This window comes from Schistocerca serialis, chromosome 3, assembly GCF_023864345.2.
Source record: "Schistocerca serialis cubense isolate TAMUIC-IGC-003099 chromosome 3, iqSchSeri2.2, whole genome shotgun sequence".
Lineage (NCBI taxonomy): Eukaryota > Metazoa > Arthropoda > Insecta > Orthoptera > Acrididae > Schistocerca > Schistocerca serialis.
This window is the reverse complement of record NC_064640.1, coordinates 354673203-354685878: the sequence shown is the minus strand read 5'-3', so window position 1 is coordinate 354685878 and position 12676 is coordinate 354673203. Positions and strand designations below refer to the sequence as shown.

The following is a 12676-nucleotide window of genomic DNA, read 5'->3' as shown; positions in this document are numbered from 1 at the left end:
TGCACAGTAGACACTTCTGAAGACGTCCTCTATGGGTCAGGCGTGTACTGCACACAAAAAACGGCCGCTTTTGTGGAAGAATTACGTGGGATGCACGTGGTTTCCTTTTGTAGATTAGACAATATTCCGAGACCAACAAATAGAAAAACCAGCATCAGATAAACCAGTTATTGAAGACCAAAGCCAGAGAGTGAGGGTCTTAAAACACTAGTTCTTAACTGCCGGAGGATTCAGAGTAAAGTCCCATAACCCACATCTCTTGTAGGAAGCAGTCGCTCCACCTAATACTACAGATTCAATGTGGGTTGAAATCGTAAGTAGAGATAAGAAAATTTTCAGCACTGCGCGCAACATACGTAACGATAGATTAGATTCTCCAGGATAGGAGTTTATAGCGACAAGCAGAAGACTTAAAAATAGTGAGGTACAAGAGGAATTTGACAGCGAACTACACTGGTGTCCAATACTTAAAGACGAAAGTACCTTTAGTATGATGTGTCACTGCCAAGTGACTGGGTCCATACACAGAAAGACCGACGACCACGAAAGTCTTTCTTCAGGGCTCCAAGAATTTGGAAATCACATGGGGAGAGATCGGGACTGTATGGAGAATGTGTGGTGTGAGAGCCCGCCCACTTGTTGCTAAGGTTCTTTCGAGTACACAGCGTAAGTTTCGCTGGGAAGCCCTTTCATATCCTCCATACAGTCCCGATGTCTCCCCATGCGATTTACATATTTTTGAAGCGCTGAAGAAAGATATTCGTGTTCGTCGGTTTTGCTTCGGATGAAGAGGTGCACGGCTGGGTACAATCATGGTTCAGTAGGCAACCCCAAATATTTTTCCATGAAAGCACTGACCGTCTTGTCTCACAGGAGGATAAATGTATCAACAGTTACGGCGATTACTTTTGAAATAACGAACAGTTTACTTACTTCTTTCCATCTGTCTGCCCCTTATAACACTGAAAACACTGACAACTGCCTCGAGTAACAAGCCCGGCAAACCACATGCGAAAAAAGTAATTTAGACCTCCTAATTAGAAACAGACCTAATCTCGTGGAGAGTGTTACCTACGAGGGGGATCAGCAAGTAATAGTCACCGAACACAAAAGATCACCTAGACAGCTAGGAGAATATTTTTGTTTCATAGAACTGACACTAGCAGTATACACTACCTGGAAAAAGAAGTTATACACTCAGAAGGTTAGAAGAAAACGAAATGAAACTTCAGTGGTTTACTAGGAATGCGGCGTTATTCCAATGATAACAAAATCGGGTCAAATTTACAAAGAACTTAGCAATATGAGCCCAATGACCAATATGGTGCTGTAGTCACTTTGTGCTGTATCCATGCACTGATTCGGTTGGGAAGTGTGTCATACAGGCTTTGTATCCCCTCACGAGGCAAGCTGGCCCACAACTATTGTAACGGGTCTTCGATATCCTGAATATTGGCACTGGTATGGAATTGACGTCCGAGCTATTACCACGCAATTTCTATCGGGCACAGATCTGGAGATCTGAGTGGGCACGTAAGTACATCAACATCACGCAGACAGTTCATAACCACACGTACCATGTGTGAACGAGCATTGTCCTGTTGAAAAATGGCACCACGATACTGTTGCACTAGACGTAACACATGAGGACACAGGATATCCGTGACGAACGCTGCCTCAATCGCTACCAGTTGTGGCCTCGTCATACCTGTGACTCCCTGCGCGACAAAGCCAGAAGTAACACCACTGTGCCTCTCCAAAATATCGTACGAATGAGACCTCTGTCCAGATTGCAGGCATATTTGCCTACGCTCGTCCGAGGCATAGCAGAACCGCGATTCATCACTGAACACAGCACGACGCCATTCATCAACTGTGCATGCTTCCTGGTCACGGCATAAGTCCAAACACAGCTTGTTTGTGCTTTGGTATTAACGGCAACCTACGCTAAGGGACGGTAATTCTCTAGTCCAGGTGCTGCTAGTCTCCCACCAATGGTGCGGGATTATAAAGAATTTTGCCGGGAGCCCACTACTTGTGAATGGGTTACGATGTGGTTGGTACATAATATGGCAATTTACCCTTGTGGTGGTTAGACGTGTTCGACCGGAACCTTGACGACAAATATGCCTACCCTCGCATTTCCATGTGGTCCAACATTAGGCCACTGTCACATCGAGATGAACCATAAATCTGGTTATAGCACAGTTCGATCGCCCGGCGAAATGGAGACCCCAACGAGACACCTTTCAAATTGTGTCAGGTGGTGATCACCCTGACCCACACGGGCAAGCAGCATGTCTGTATTCTTCACAGCGGTCACTCAACATCTGACGCTGCTCACGCCCATTATATACACTACTAGGCCTGGTAACAACACTAAACACGAACACCACTAATGTATTCTGGTGACTGTTCGGCTGTCACAGATAATTTCAACTCTTATCATTTACTTACCCGCTAATCATGAATCGTGGTTTGGATAAATACGTGCCATGTACATCAATATAATATGGTCAAGACCCCCTTTCATTTAATGGTTCCATTCGGAGAATGTTGTAAAAATAGAGACTACTACACTCCCGTTGCAAAAGACTGCAAGGAAACTGACAGAGTAAAGTTAACAGCAACTCGTGCATGCAATGCAGGAAAGTTATAATAATTTTCAGTCAGATCCTAGCGAATCAGAAAATCCTAGGAACTTCTGGTCATACGCGACGTCAATAAATGAGTCCAAATCTTCCATTCAATCTCTCGTGAATCACTCTAGTGTTGAACCTATCTCTACGAGAAAGCAGAAATATAAAATTCCGCATTTAAAAACGTATTCACTCATGAGAATATTTCCATATAAATTATTGAACGCTGTACAGATACAAAAGTGAGATTACAATACTACCATCTCTCGTACTACAAAACAATTAACACATCAATAAGACACCAGGCCCTGGCGGAATTCCAGTCAGATTTGCATTGAATACGCTGCGGTATTAGCTCCTTTGTATTTTTTTAGAATCTTTTGCGCAGTGAATAGTCGTACATGACTGGAAGAGAGTGCAGGTGTGTCCTGTTTACAAAAGGATAAAAGCTCGGATGCCCATAATTATAGGCCAATATCGCCACCGTTCCTATGTTGCAGGAACCCACAGCATAGGCTAAACTGAAATATTATGAGGTTCCTGGACGAAAACAAGCTTCTTTAAAGAATCCGCACCGATTCAGGGAAGAAACAAAATCGTTCGTGGGAAAAACAGGTTACTTCATTCATGCACGACGTCTTCGAATAAGAATTGCAGGTGAATAGGTCTATTCCGTCTTCCTAAATTACTAAAAGGCGTTCCACACTGTGTCACAACGTCGCCTACTGATCTACTAACGGCGATACGGAGTAGCTTCTCGAATAAGTGACTGGCTGGTGGAATCTTTGAATAATAGAGCCCGTACGTTACAATGGGCACGAAATGGAACAAGCATGTTAAAGGTCGGCTGTAGGGAAGGCGAATGGTCAATTCGGTCAACTGAGAGAATTCTAGGAATATTTAATTCATCTATAAAGGAGACCACGACATTCTAATTTACCAAACGCTTAGTTTGTTAATGCCAATACGCATTGTACCATTTAAAAATTGTATTCATACACAAAAATACACTTTGTAAGTATTATTACTATCTGTTCATTGGCTAACAATACGAGTCCCTGATTACTAGTCCATTCTGTGAAAACCGCACAGCAGTTGCATTTTCCATTTTCGCAGTATTTGCAGTGCAAGTGTTACGCGATTCACCCTGTATACACCGGGTGTCTCTCCTTTGGGTCGTCAGGGGTATTTTCTGTGGTTTTTCGGCCGATATTTGCAATTTCACTTTTGGAACGTGTAGCTAGAGTCAGTCCAAAAAATACTGCTCATACAGTTTCACATACGACATCCAGCGTCGACGGAAAACGTGGGTTTTTCCCATTAAAAACAAAATGATTTTTAAGTCGTAATTATGTACTAAATGGTACCTCCATTAGTCCCTTCAGGTGCACCATAGTCCCCATATAATGCAAAAAGAACCAACCGACTTGCTCCATTTGCCTAAGCTGGAGGAAGGGTATAATGTTCAAACTTTGACCCTGTACGGTAGGATGGTTACAGTAAGACGATCCTTCTGTTGGGTGCACGAATGGTCCCTAGCTCAAGGGCTGTGCAAAACATTTGACCCTACCTTTCTATCGCGAATAGAACCAGAGTTATGAGCACGGCAAAAATCGCATTTTTATGCTCGGCATTTTGGAACATATTAGACAGCGCATGCTATACGTATGCGTACCAATTACCCGCCCAAAATGAGTACAACGCAAAGCTGTTAAGCGCCGATATTGAGGGATCGAATCAAAATGCTTTCTATGTATCACATTCGTGTCTGTTGTGGTACGGTGCGTCCGTAGCATCGTGGCGTGCGCTGTGTTCCAAAAACAACGTTAACGCTCAAACAGGCAAAATCGCGGGCAATGGATGTCATATTGGACAGTAATGTCTGACACGCAATACTTTTACACGAGATCCAATCCGGCTTCCCGTAAACTGATTTTGAAATATCGCTTCTGTCTGGTCACCGAAATATCAATTCTGGCAATAACGGAGTTCAGCTTTCACAATCTATTTTCGCTCCCATGTAAACGCTTACCGCATTAGAGTAATGAATAGGTTTACATGTAGCTACTTGCTGCTTCACACGTAGTTAATAGGAACGAACTGATTTCGTGTGAAGTGACGGAAAAGTCCACCTCGGCAGCTACGCGAAGGGGCCCGGGTTCGATTCCCGGTCGGGTAGGAAATTTTCCCGGCTCAGAGACTGGGTTCTGTGTTGTCCTTGCCTTCGTATCGTCATAACTGACATTGCTATGGAGATGACTGAATTGGCACGGCCCACAAGCCAATACATTGACAAAAAGGTGACGGAAAATATATACTGGACCGACTGCAGACTGCAGTAGCTAACGTCAGGTTGGAGGCGCGCTTGCAACCACACTTGGAGAAGCTCTGCATGTACCCGCAACACAGCGAGCACATGGCGCTCGAGAAGGAAGTGCGATTGGCTTTTACAGCTGGCCCGTACCACTAGATTCGCTGAAACGTCGAATACGCAACAAACTTTAAGCGAAGTATACAAAAGAAACACATTTCACGTTTATTAGAGGGAAAAATGTACACGAATCATGGCGTATCTGATGAATTAGCTAAATCTAACTTCTTGGAAGGAACTCTATAAGGTATATAGCTGGCTAATTTTGTAAACTGCTATACCCACTCTCTCTTTTAGTGGCAAAAACAGTCTTACGCAACCAAAGGCCAGTTACACAACATTCGCTGATTCTGTGCACATAGCTAGGAATGTGTTCCTATTCATTTGGCAGTTTTCTACCCAGTTCTGAAACAGTACAAAATGTTCCACCAGTAATCACTTTAATCACTTGGCATTTTTTCCCCAGAAGGTACGTAATCTTACTCTGTACGCCGAAATAAGAACCCTCAGTGCAAGTAATACAGTTTCCAGCTTTAACCCTAGCAATATCAACGCCTTTTCCATAACGCGCAATACATTTTCCATAAAACGCATTACCAAGGGGAGGGGGGGGGCTATTTTATGCTCACCCGAAAAAACGAAAAAATTCGTTAATTGTTGTTGATTTATATTAACAACATACTTTCAGTGACGTATAATCCCAACCGGACGGGGCGGGGGGGAGGGGGGGGCAGTACTTTGCCTAATCTAAAAAATTCTAATTTCATTAATTGTTGTTGGCTTTTACTCACAACATGCCTTTGGTAAGTAAGGTCCCGAACCTGAAAATACTGAATCTTACATTCACTGGGGAAAGCGACATCTACTAGTAAGACTTAAATTTTTCGGTTAAGTTTAACTAAAAATTTAAAACGTTTATGGAATCTGGTAGAAGAATCCATTAAAAACATTAAATATTTTTCCAAAATTTTAGGTGACTGGATTATAAGATTTTCAAAAGGTGGGCATAAAGTAACCGTGCCCCCTGGTATTGCAAGGGTTAAAGCAGGTGCTGCAAAAGGCTGCCATCAATACAGGGTGGTCCATTGATCGTGACCGGGCCAAATATCTCACGAAATAAGCGTCAAACGAAAAAACTACAAAGAATGAAACTTATCTACCTTGTAGGGGGAAACCAGTTGGCGCTATGGTTGGCCCGCTAGATGGCGCTGCCATAGGTCAAACGGATATCAACTGCGTTTTTTGAAATAGGAACCCCCATTTTTTATTAAATATTCGTATAGTACGTAAAGAAATATGAATGTTTTAGTTGGACCACTTTTTTCGCTTTGTGATAGATGGCGCTGTAATAGTAACAAACATATGGCTCACAATTTATTTCGGTTGTTCCAATGTGATACATGTATCTTTGTGAAGTTGCCATTTCTGAGAACGTATGCTGTTACAGCGTGATTGCCTGTAAATACCACATTAATGCAATAAATGCTCAAAATAATGTCCGTCAACCTCAATGCATTTGGCAATACGTGTAACGACATTCCTCTCAACAGCGAGTAGATCGCCTTCCGTAATGTTCGCACATGCATTGACAATGCGCTGACGCATGTTGTCAGGTGTTGTCGGTGGATTACGATGGCAAATATCCTTCAACTTTCCCCACGGAAAGAAATCCGGGGACGTCAGATCCGGTGAACGTAAGGGCCATGGTAGGGTGCTTCGACGACCAATTCACCTGTCATGAAATATGCTATTCAATACCGCTTCAACCGCACGCGAGCTATGTGCCGGACATCCATCATGTTGAAGTACATCGCCATTCTGTCATGCAATGAAACATCTTGTAGTGACATCGGTAGAACATTACGTAGGAAATTATCATACATTGCACCATTTAGATTGCCATTCATAAAACAGGGGCCAATTATCCTTCCTCCCATAATGACGCACCATACATTAACTCGCCAAGGTCGCTGATGTTCCACTTGTCGCAGCCATCGTGGATTTTCCGTTGCCCAATAGTGCATATTATGCCGGTTTACTTTACCGCTGTTGGTGAATGACGCTTCGTCGCTAAATAGAACGCGCGCAAAAAATCTGTCATCGTCCCGTAATTTCCCTCGTGCCCAGTGGCAGAACTGTACACGACGTTCAAAGTCGTCGCCATGCAATTCCTGGTGCATAGAAATATGGTACGGGTGCAATCGATGTTTATGTAGCATTCTCAACACCGACGTTTTTGAGATTCCCGATTCTCGCGCAGTTTGTCTGCTACTGATGTGCGGATTAGCCGCGACAGCAGCTGAAACACCTACTTGGGCATCATCATTTGTTGCAGGTTGTGGTTGACGTTTCACATGAGGCTGAACACTTCCTGTTTCCTTAAATAACGTAACTATCCTGCGAACGGTCCGGACACTTGGATGATGTCCTCCAGGATACCGAGCAGCATACATAGCACACGCCCGTTGGGCACTTTGATCACAATAGCCATACATCAACACGGTATCGACTTTTTCCGCAATTGGTAAACGGTCCATTTTAACACGGGTAACGTATCACGAAGCAAATACCGTCCGCACTGGCGGAATGTTACGTGATACCACGTACGTATACGTTTGTGGCTATTACAGTGCCATCTATCACAAAGCGAAAAAAGTGGTCCAACTAAAACATTCAAATTTCAGTACGTACTACACGAATATGTAATACAAATGGGGTTTCCTATTTAAAAAAAAAAACGCAGTTGATATACGTTTGACCTATGACAGCGCCATCTAGCGGGCCAACCATAGCGCCATCTGGTTTCCCCCTCAAGCTAGACAAGTTTCGTCTTTGTAGTTTTTTCGTTTGACGCTTATTTCGTTAGATATTTGATCCGGTCACTATCAATGGACCACCCTGTATACAGAAAAGTCATAGTCGACCGGCACAAGTGAGGCGTCGCCATAGAAACTTAAAAGTTGCGTTAGTGGCAGGGGCTCGAGCAGCCACTCCTAGCCCTCTTGAACTCTCAGGACTCTTCCCTCGCCGTGAGGACTATGCGTGGTGCATTACGACAGTCTCAGCCGATCGTCAATCTTCAGAGCTTTATGGTCGCGGTCCGTGAAACTTTTCCGTTCCTAACATTTCGTCCGGAGTTGCGCTGGACATTTACAGACGTACTCCGATTTCCGCTGAGTGTTGGAGACTGTCAAGATCTCCAGTGTAGCTCTGGACGAAATGTTAGGAACGGAAAAGTTCCGTGGACCATGCCTATCGAACCTTGAAGACTCACCAACAGCTAAGACATCCAGTCGTGAAAGCCTTCAGTACACGAGGGTAAGTCAATAAATAAGTCGTAAATGCTAGAATTCCGCGTGTTGGAGACTGTCAAGATCTCCAGTGTAGCTCTGGACGAAATGTTAGGAACGGAAAAGTTCCGTGGACCATGCTATCCAACCTGGAAGACTCACCAACAGCTAAGACATCCAGTCGTGAAAGCCTTCAGTACACGAGGGTAAGTCAATAAATAAGTCGTAAATGCTAGAATTCCGCGTATCGTTTCAAATTCCGCGCCTATACGTATCTAGAAGATGGCAGCACATGTGGGGTGGAAGAAGTCCGATATGCAGTACTCCGCGGCCAATGAGTAACGATTTGCAGTCAAACCGAGAAGGCGCGTGTGCTACGAGTGTGTATCCGACTAGAACGAGATTTTTTGTCAGCCGAGGGACTGTCGAGAGAGGGCGTCGAAAGAGAAATTCGTTCCGTACATGATTAGAACTGTATTTCATACAAATTTGCCTGCAGTTGGATACAGGAATTCAGCAAAAGACAAAAAGCCACAAACAAGGAGCGTCCAGGCCGCCCTGCTTATCTAGTTCGTTTCCCCGCCTAGGGGTATTTCGCTACCAGCAGGACACATCGGTCTTGCGGGTTGCAGCAATTTAAGGAACCAAATAAGCTTGTTATATTCAGAGAGGGCACGCGTTTGATGGGAACGCTGCCACAAGAATTCTATACTACGGGCTTCAAACGTCTTGCCGAACGTTGGGACAAATGCGTAATTTTACAAGTGGAGTATGCTGAAAAGGAAAAGAAATTTTAGGCCTGTACACGCAGCTCAGACGTGTCTATCCCAGTTTGCGACTTATTTACTGACTCATCAAAACACAGTGACGGAAAAAAATCGCGACGTCAAGGAGGACTTGGGCGACATAAACGAAAGTTGGTAGGTGTGTTTTTACACCGGAAATATGATCTCAGTTAAAATTTCGCGCCAGTGGCATGAGAATAGCGCTAACAGCGTCACTATGAGGCTGGAATTCAGGCTTGCTTTAAATATATGCTGTAACGGTCGTGAGCGTTACATAACTTTGAGACTGGAAGTTGTGAGTCTGCATACCGCTGTTGTAGCCCAACAAGCTCTACACAGGGTCGACGTGTTGCCTTGACCTGCTCGATCACCAGATGTGTCTCCTATCTAGCACATACGGGACATCATCGGGCGACAACTCACAACGTCATCCACAACCAGCATTAACCTTCCCTGTACTGACCGACCAAGAACAACAAGGATTGAACTCCCTACCAAAAACTGACATCCGGCACCTGTGTAATACAATGCATGCACGAGTGCATCCAACATGCTGGCGGTTCCACCAGTTATTAATGTACCAGCTTACATTAACCTGTGACCTTAGAATGTTAATAACTTAAATATGTTAGCTAGACAAATGTATTCATTCCCTACATTAATTATTTTTTTGGTGCTGCAATTTTTTTCTGTCAGTGTAGTTTCACACGTCTTAATTAGTCTTTTCTTCGGAAAATAAGGTCGTCGTCCACTTCCTTCTTAAGGGTTCACTGACGTGTTACTCAGTCTCCCTATTAAGACTATTACGATCGCGATGACGAAATCGGCGTTTACCTGTCCCGGAGAGGGCGCCGTCTGCGGCTGCGGGGACCGCTGCTGCTGCGGGGGCGGCTGCGGGGGCGGCGGCTGCGGGGGCTGCGGCGGGCGCGCCTTGCGCCAGGCGGCCGTGGGCCCGGGGGCGGCGCCGGGGCCGGGGCCCGGCGGCTGCGGCGTGCGCGTCCGCCGCTCCTCCAGCACGCCCAGGTCGTCCGCGTAGTGCGCCACGTGCAGCTGGCCCAGCGAGTCGCGCACCTGCGACGAGTACATCTGCAACACACGGCGCCGCGCCTCACACACCTGCCCTCCACCTCGACACACACGTTAACAGTCAAACGAGTTGACAGCACAACCAGAATGCTCAGAGTTTGTCTTTCACTACTGCTCGCGCAAAACTCAGACCGGAGCACTACCACTTTCTCAGGACTGCATAGACTTTCAGGAATATATTCAGTTTTAACAAAACCTATAGTTACAACATTTAACAAAGAAGGTAGATTCGACTTGCCTGTGCATACGGATGAGCAAATACACTGCCAGGGAAACAAAATTCAACAGCCTGAAGGATAAGGCCACTTAATTGACAATTTAGGTGACCGGTAGTCCATTATGGTAGGAGTGTGATGATGACAAATTCGGACCAAACAGTCGGGCGAATACAGATTTACGCTCCTCCTGCCCACACACACCCTCCTCCCCTCCACCCGCACCCGGGCGGCAACGCAGGCGAGTGCTCGCGCATGCAAAAGATCATTAACGTGGCGAAAGGCACTACGCGACAGAGTGTCCCAAGGATCTTGAGCCTTCAGTTAAAATTTGGTAATGCTGTTTGCTGTCCCTGGTTCCGCTGAAAAAGCTCACCACCTTCCTGTCGAAGAAACGGCAATAGCACGACGTAACAGCCGGTGATATGTAGCTAGCACTGGTAACTTTAACCTGCAGAACACCAAATGTGACCGCGAGTTGCAACGTATGACCCCCCACACTATAAAGCCTGGGATGGAACCTATGCGTCGTGCGCGAAAGCACTATGGAACGGGCAGCTGACCAAGTCTACAACATACACGTGTACGTCCATCGCTCGCATGCAGGCAGAACCTACTCTACTGAAGATAACAGATAACGTAATTCCACTCTTCAGACAATTCTTTCACGATACCTACCAGAGTGGTGTCGGTGGTAGCCTGGCCAGAGGCACACTTGTCGTAATCCTGCTGCAAGCAGACGATTCCTAATCATCCGAGATGACACGGCAGTTGCAACATACGCCAGAATTTCGTGCCCGAACGACTCGTCGGCACGGCTGTACCCTAGAATGAATGTTGCGAACACTGTTCACCTCCAAATCTCAGCACAGTTACTGCCTGCAGAATGAAAACAGAGGCTTCACAGCCACGTCTCCTGAGCGCCATCTGATCGCCTATAACCGTGGCGAATGAAACACTATCAGTATCCAAGTATTATACCTTGGTGACACCGAGCACAGTCCTCTAAGGTATTGCATTTTTTCCCCGGCAGTGTACATTAGCGTTGCAGCTTCCATTACACTCCATCAGGATAACTTGAAATTCACAATTGTGAAGGGATCACCAAAGGAGATTCAATAGATTAAATCTGTTCTTTGCAGTCCTAGAGGAAGTTTTTGGATCCTTAAGCAGGGAAAAAGAGAGGGAGGAATGCGGGTAAACGGAACATAAACAATCGAACTTCTTTTTGCAAATCAGCGTTACACCGTTTGTTTCTAATTCAGATAAAATTCATCAATGAATCGAAGAACTGAGAATAGCAAGTTTGAAAGTATACCTGGAAATAAAAATTACAGTCAGACTACAATAACGTACACCCAACACAACGAAAAGAAAGCAGCAGAACAAAAGAACTATGAAACAGAAGAGCATAAAACTCCTGGGGTGTTTTAAAAATTAAGATTCCCATATGTCCGAAAGGAAATTTTACGGTCAAGTGTATATTACTGAACAGATAGTAATTTTTAATTCGTAAACTATTCAAAAACTGTAGGGTGTTTAGCGAGCAATGGAAAGATGCATGTTGGGAAATTCAGGAGAGTTGGGAAACAAAGAGAGAGCAGAATGGTTCAAATGGCGCTAAGCACTATGGGACTTAACATCTGAAGTCATCAGTCCCCTAGACTTAGAACTACTTAAACCTAACTAACCTAAGGACATCACACACATCCATGCCCGAGGCAGGATTCGAACCTGCGACCGCAGCAGTCGCGCGGTTCCAGACCGAAGCGCCTAGATAGGTGTATGAATGGCTACTCATTCTTCCTCCAGAGCCGAAACCAGATAAGGTAGTGATGTTGGACTCTGGGGTCTGTAGCGAAATCGACATTCTAACTTACCCCAAAGGTGTTCCACTGACAAGGGAATGGTCCGATCCGACAAGTCGAAACCTGCAGGAAGAATACACCGAAAGAAACACAATGCCAAAATTTTAGCTTCTGAGGCACACTGCAAGTGTTTTTTTTTTTTTTTTTTTAAATTCCGTATATAAGCGAATAGGACTCACGCGCCGGTTCCGTACAAACTTAATTATTTATACACATAGTTCATCCATCCCGGGAATCGAGAATATCGACTATTTTTGTCTGTTACCGACATCGATATAGGCTGTCCGACAGTGAAAAAAAGTGGTGTTAACAGGACAGATATTCGGATAACAAATGAAAATTTTTTTATAATTACAAATTAACTGTATTCAGACTTTTTTCTTTTGGTGGCATTGTGAAAATTACTTCTTGCCAAATATTAT

The 12676-nt window shown here is 44.8% G+C and overlaps 1 protein-coding gene across 1 annotated transcript in view; it reads right to left on the bottom strand.

Annotated features, from left to right (window-relative positions):
- The window catches only part of LOC126470823 (nascent polypeptide-associated complex subunit alpha, muscle-specific form-like), a 269583-nt gene that overhangs the window by 203823 nt on the left and 53084 nt on the right, over positions 1 to 12676 (bottom strand). Inside the window, exon 3 of the mRNA XM_050098834.1 lies at positions 9920 to 10171. Within this exon, the coding sequence (XP_049954791.1) occupies positions 9920 to 10171 (252 nt within the window). The remainder of the gene's footprint in view (positions 1 to 9919; positions 10172 to 12676) is intronic.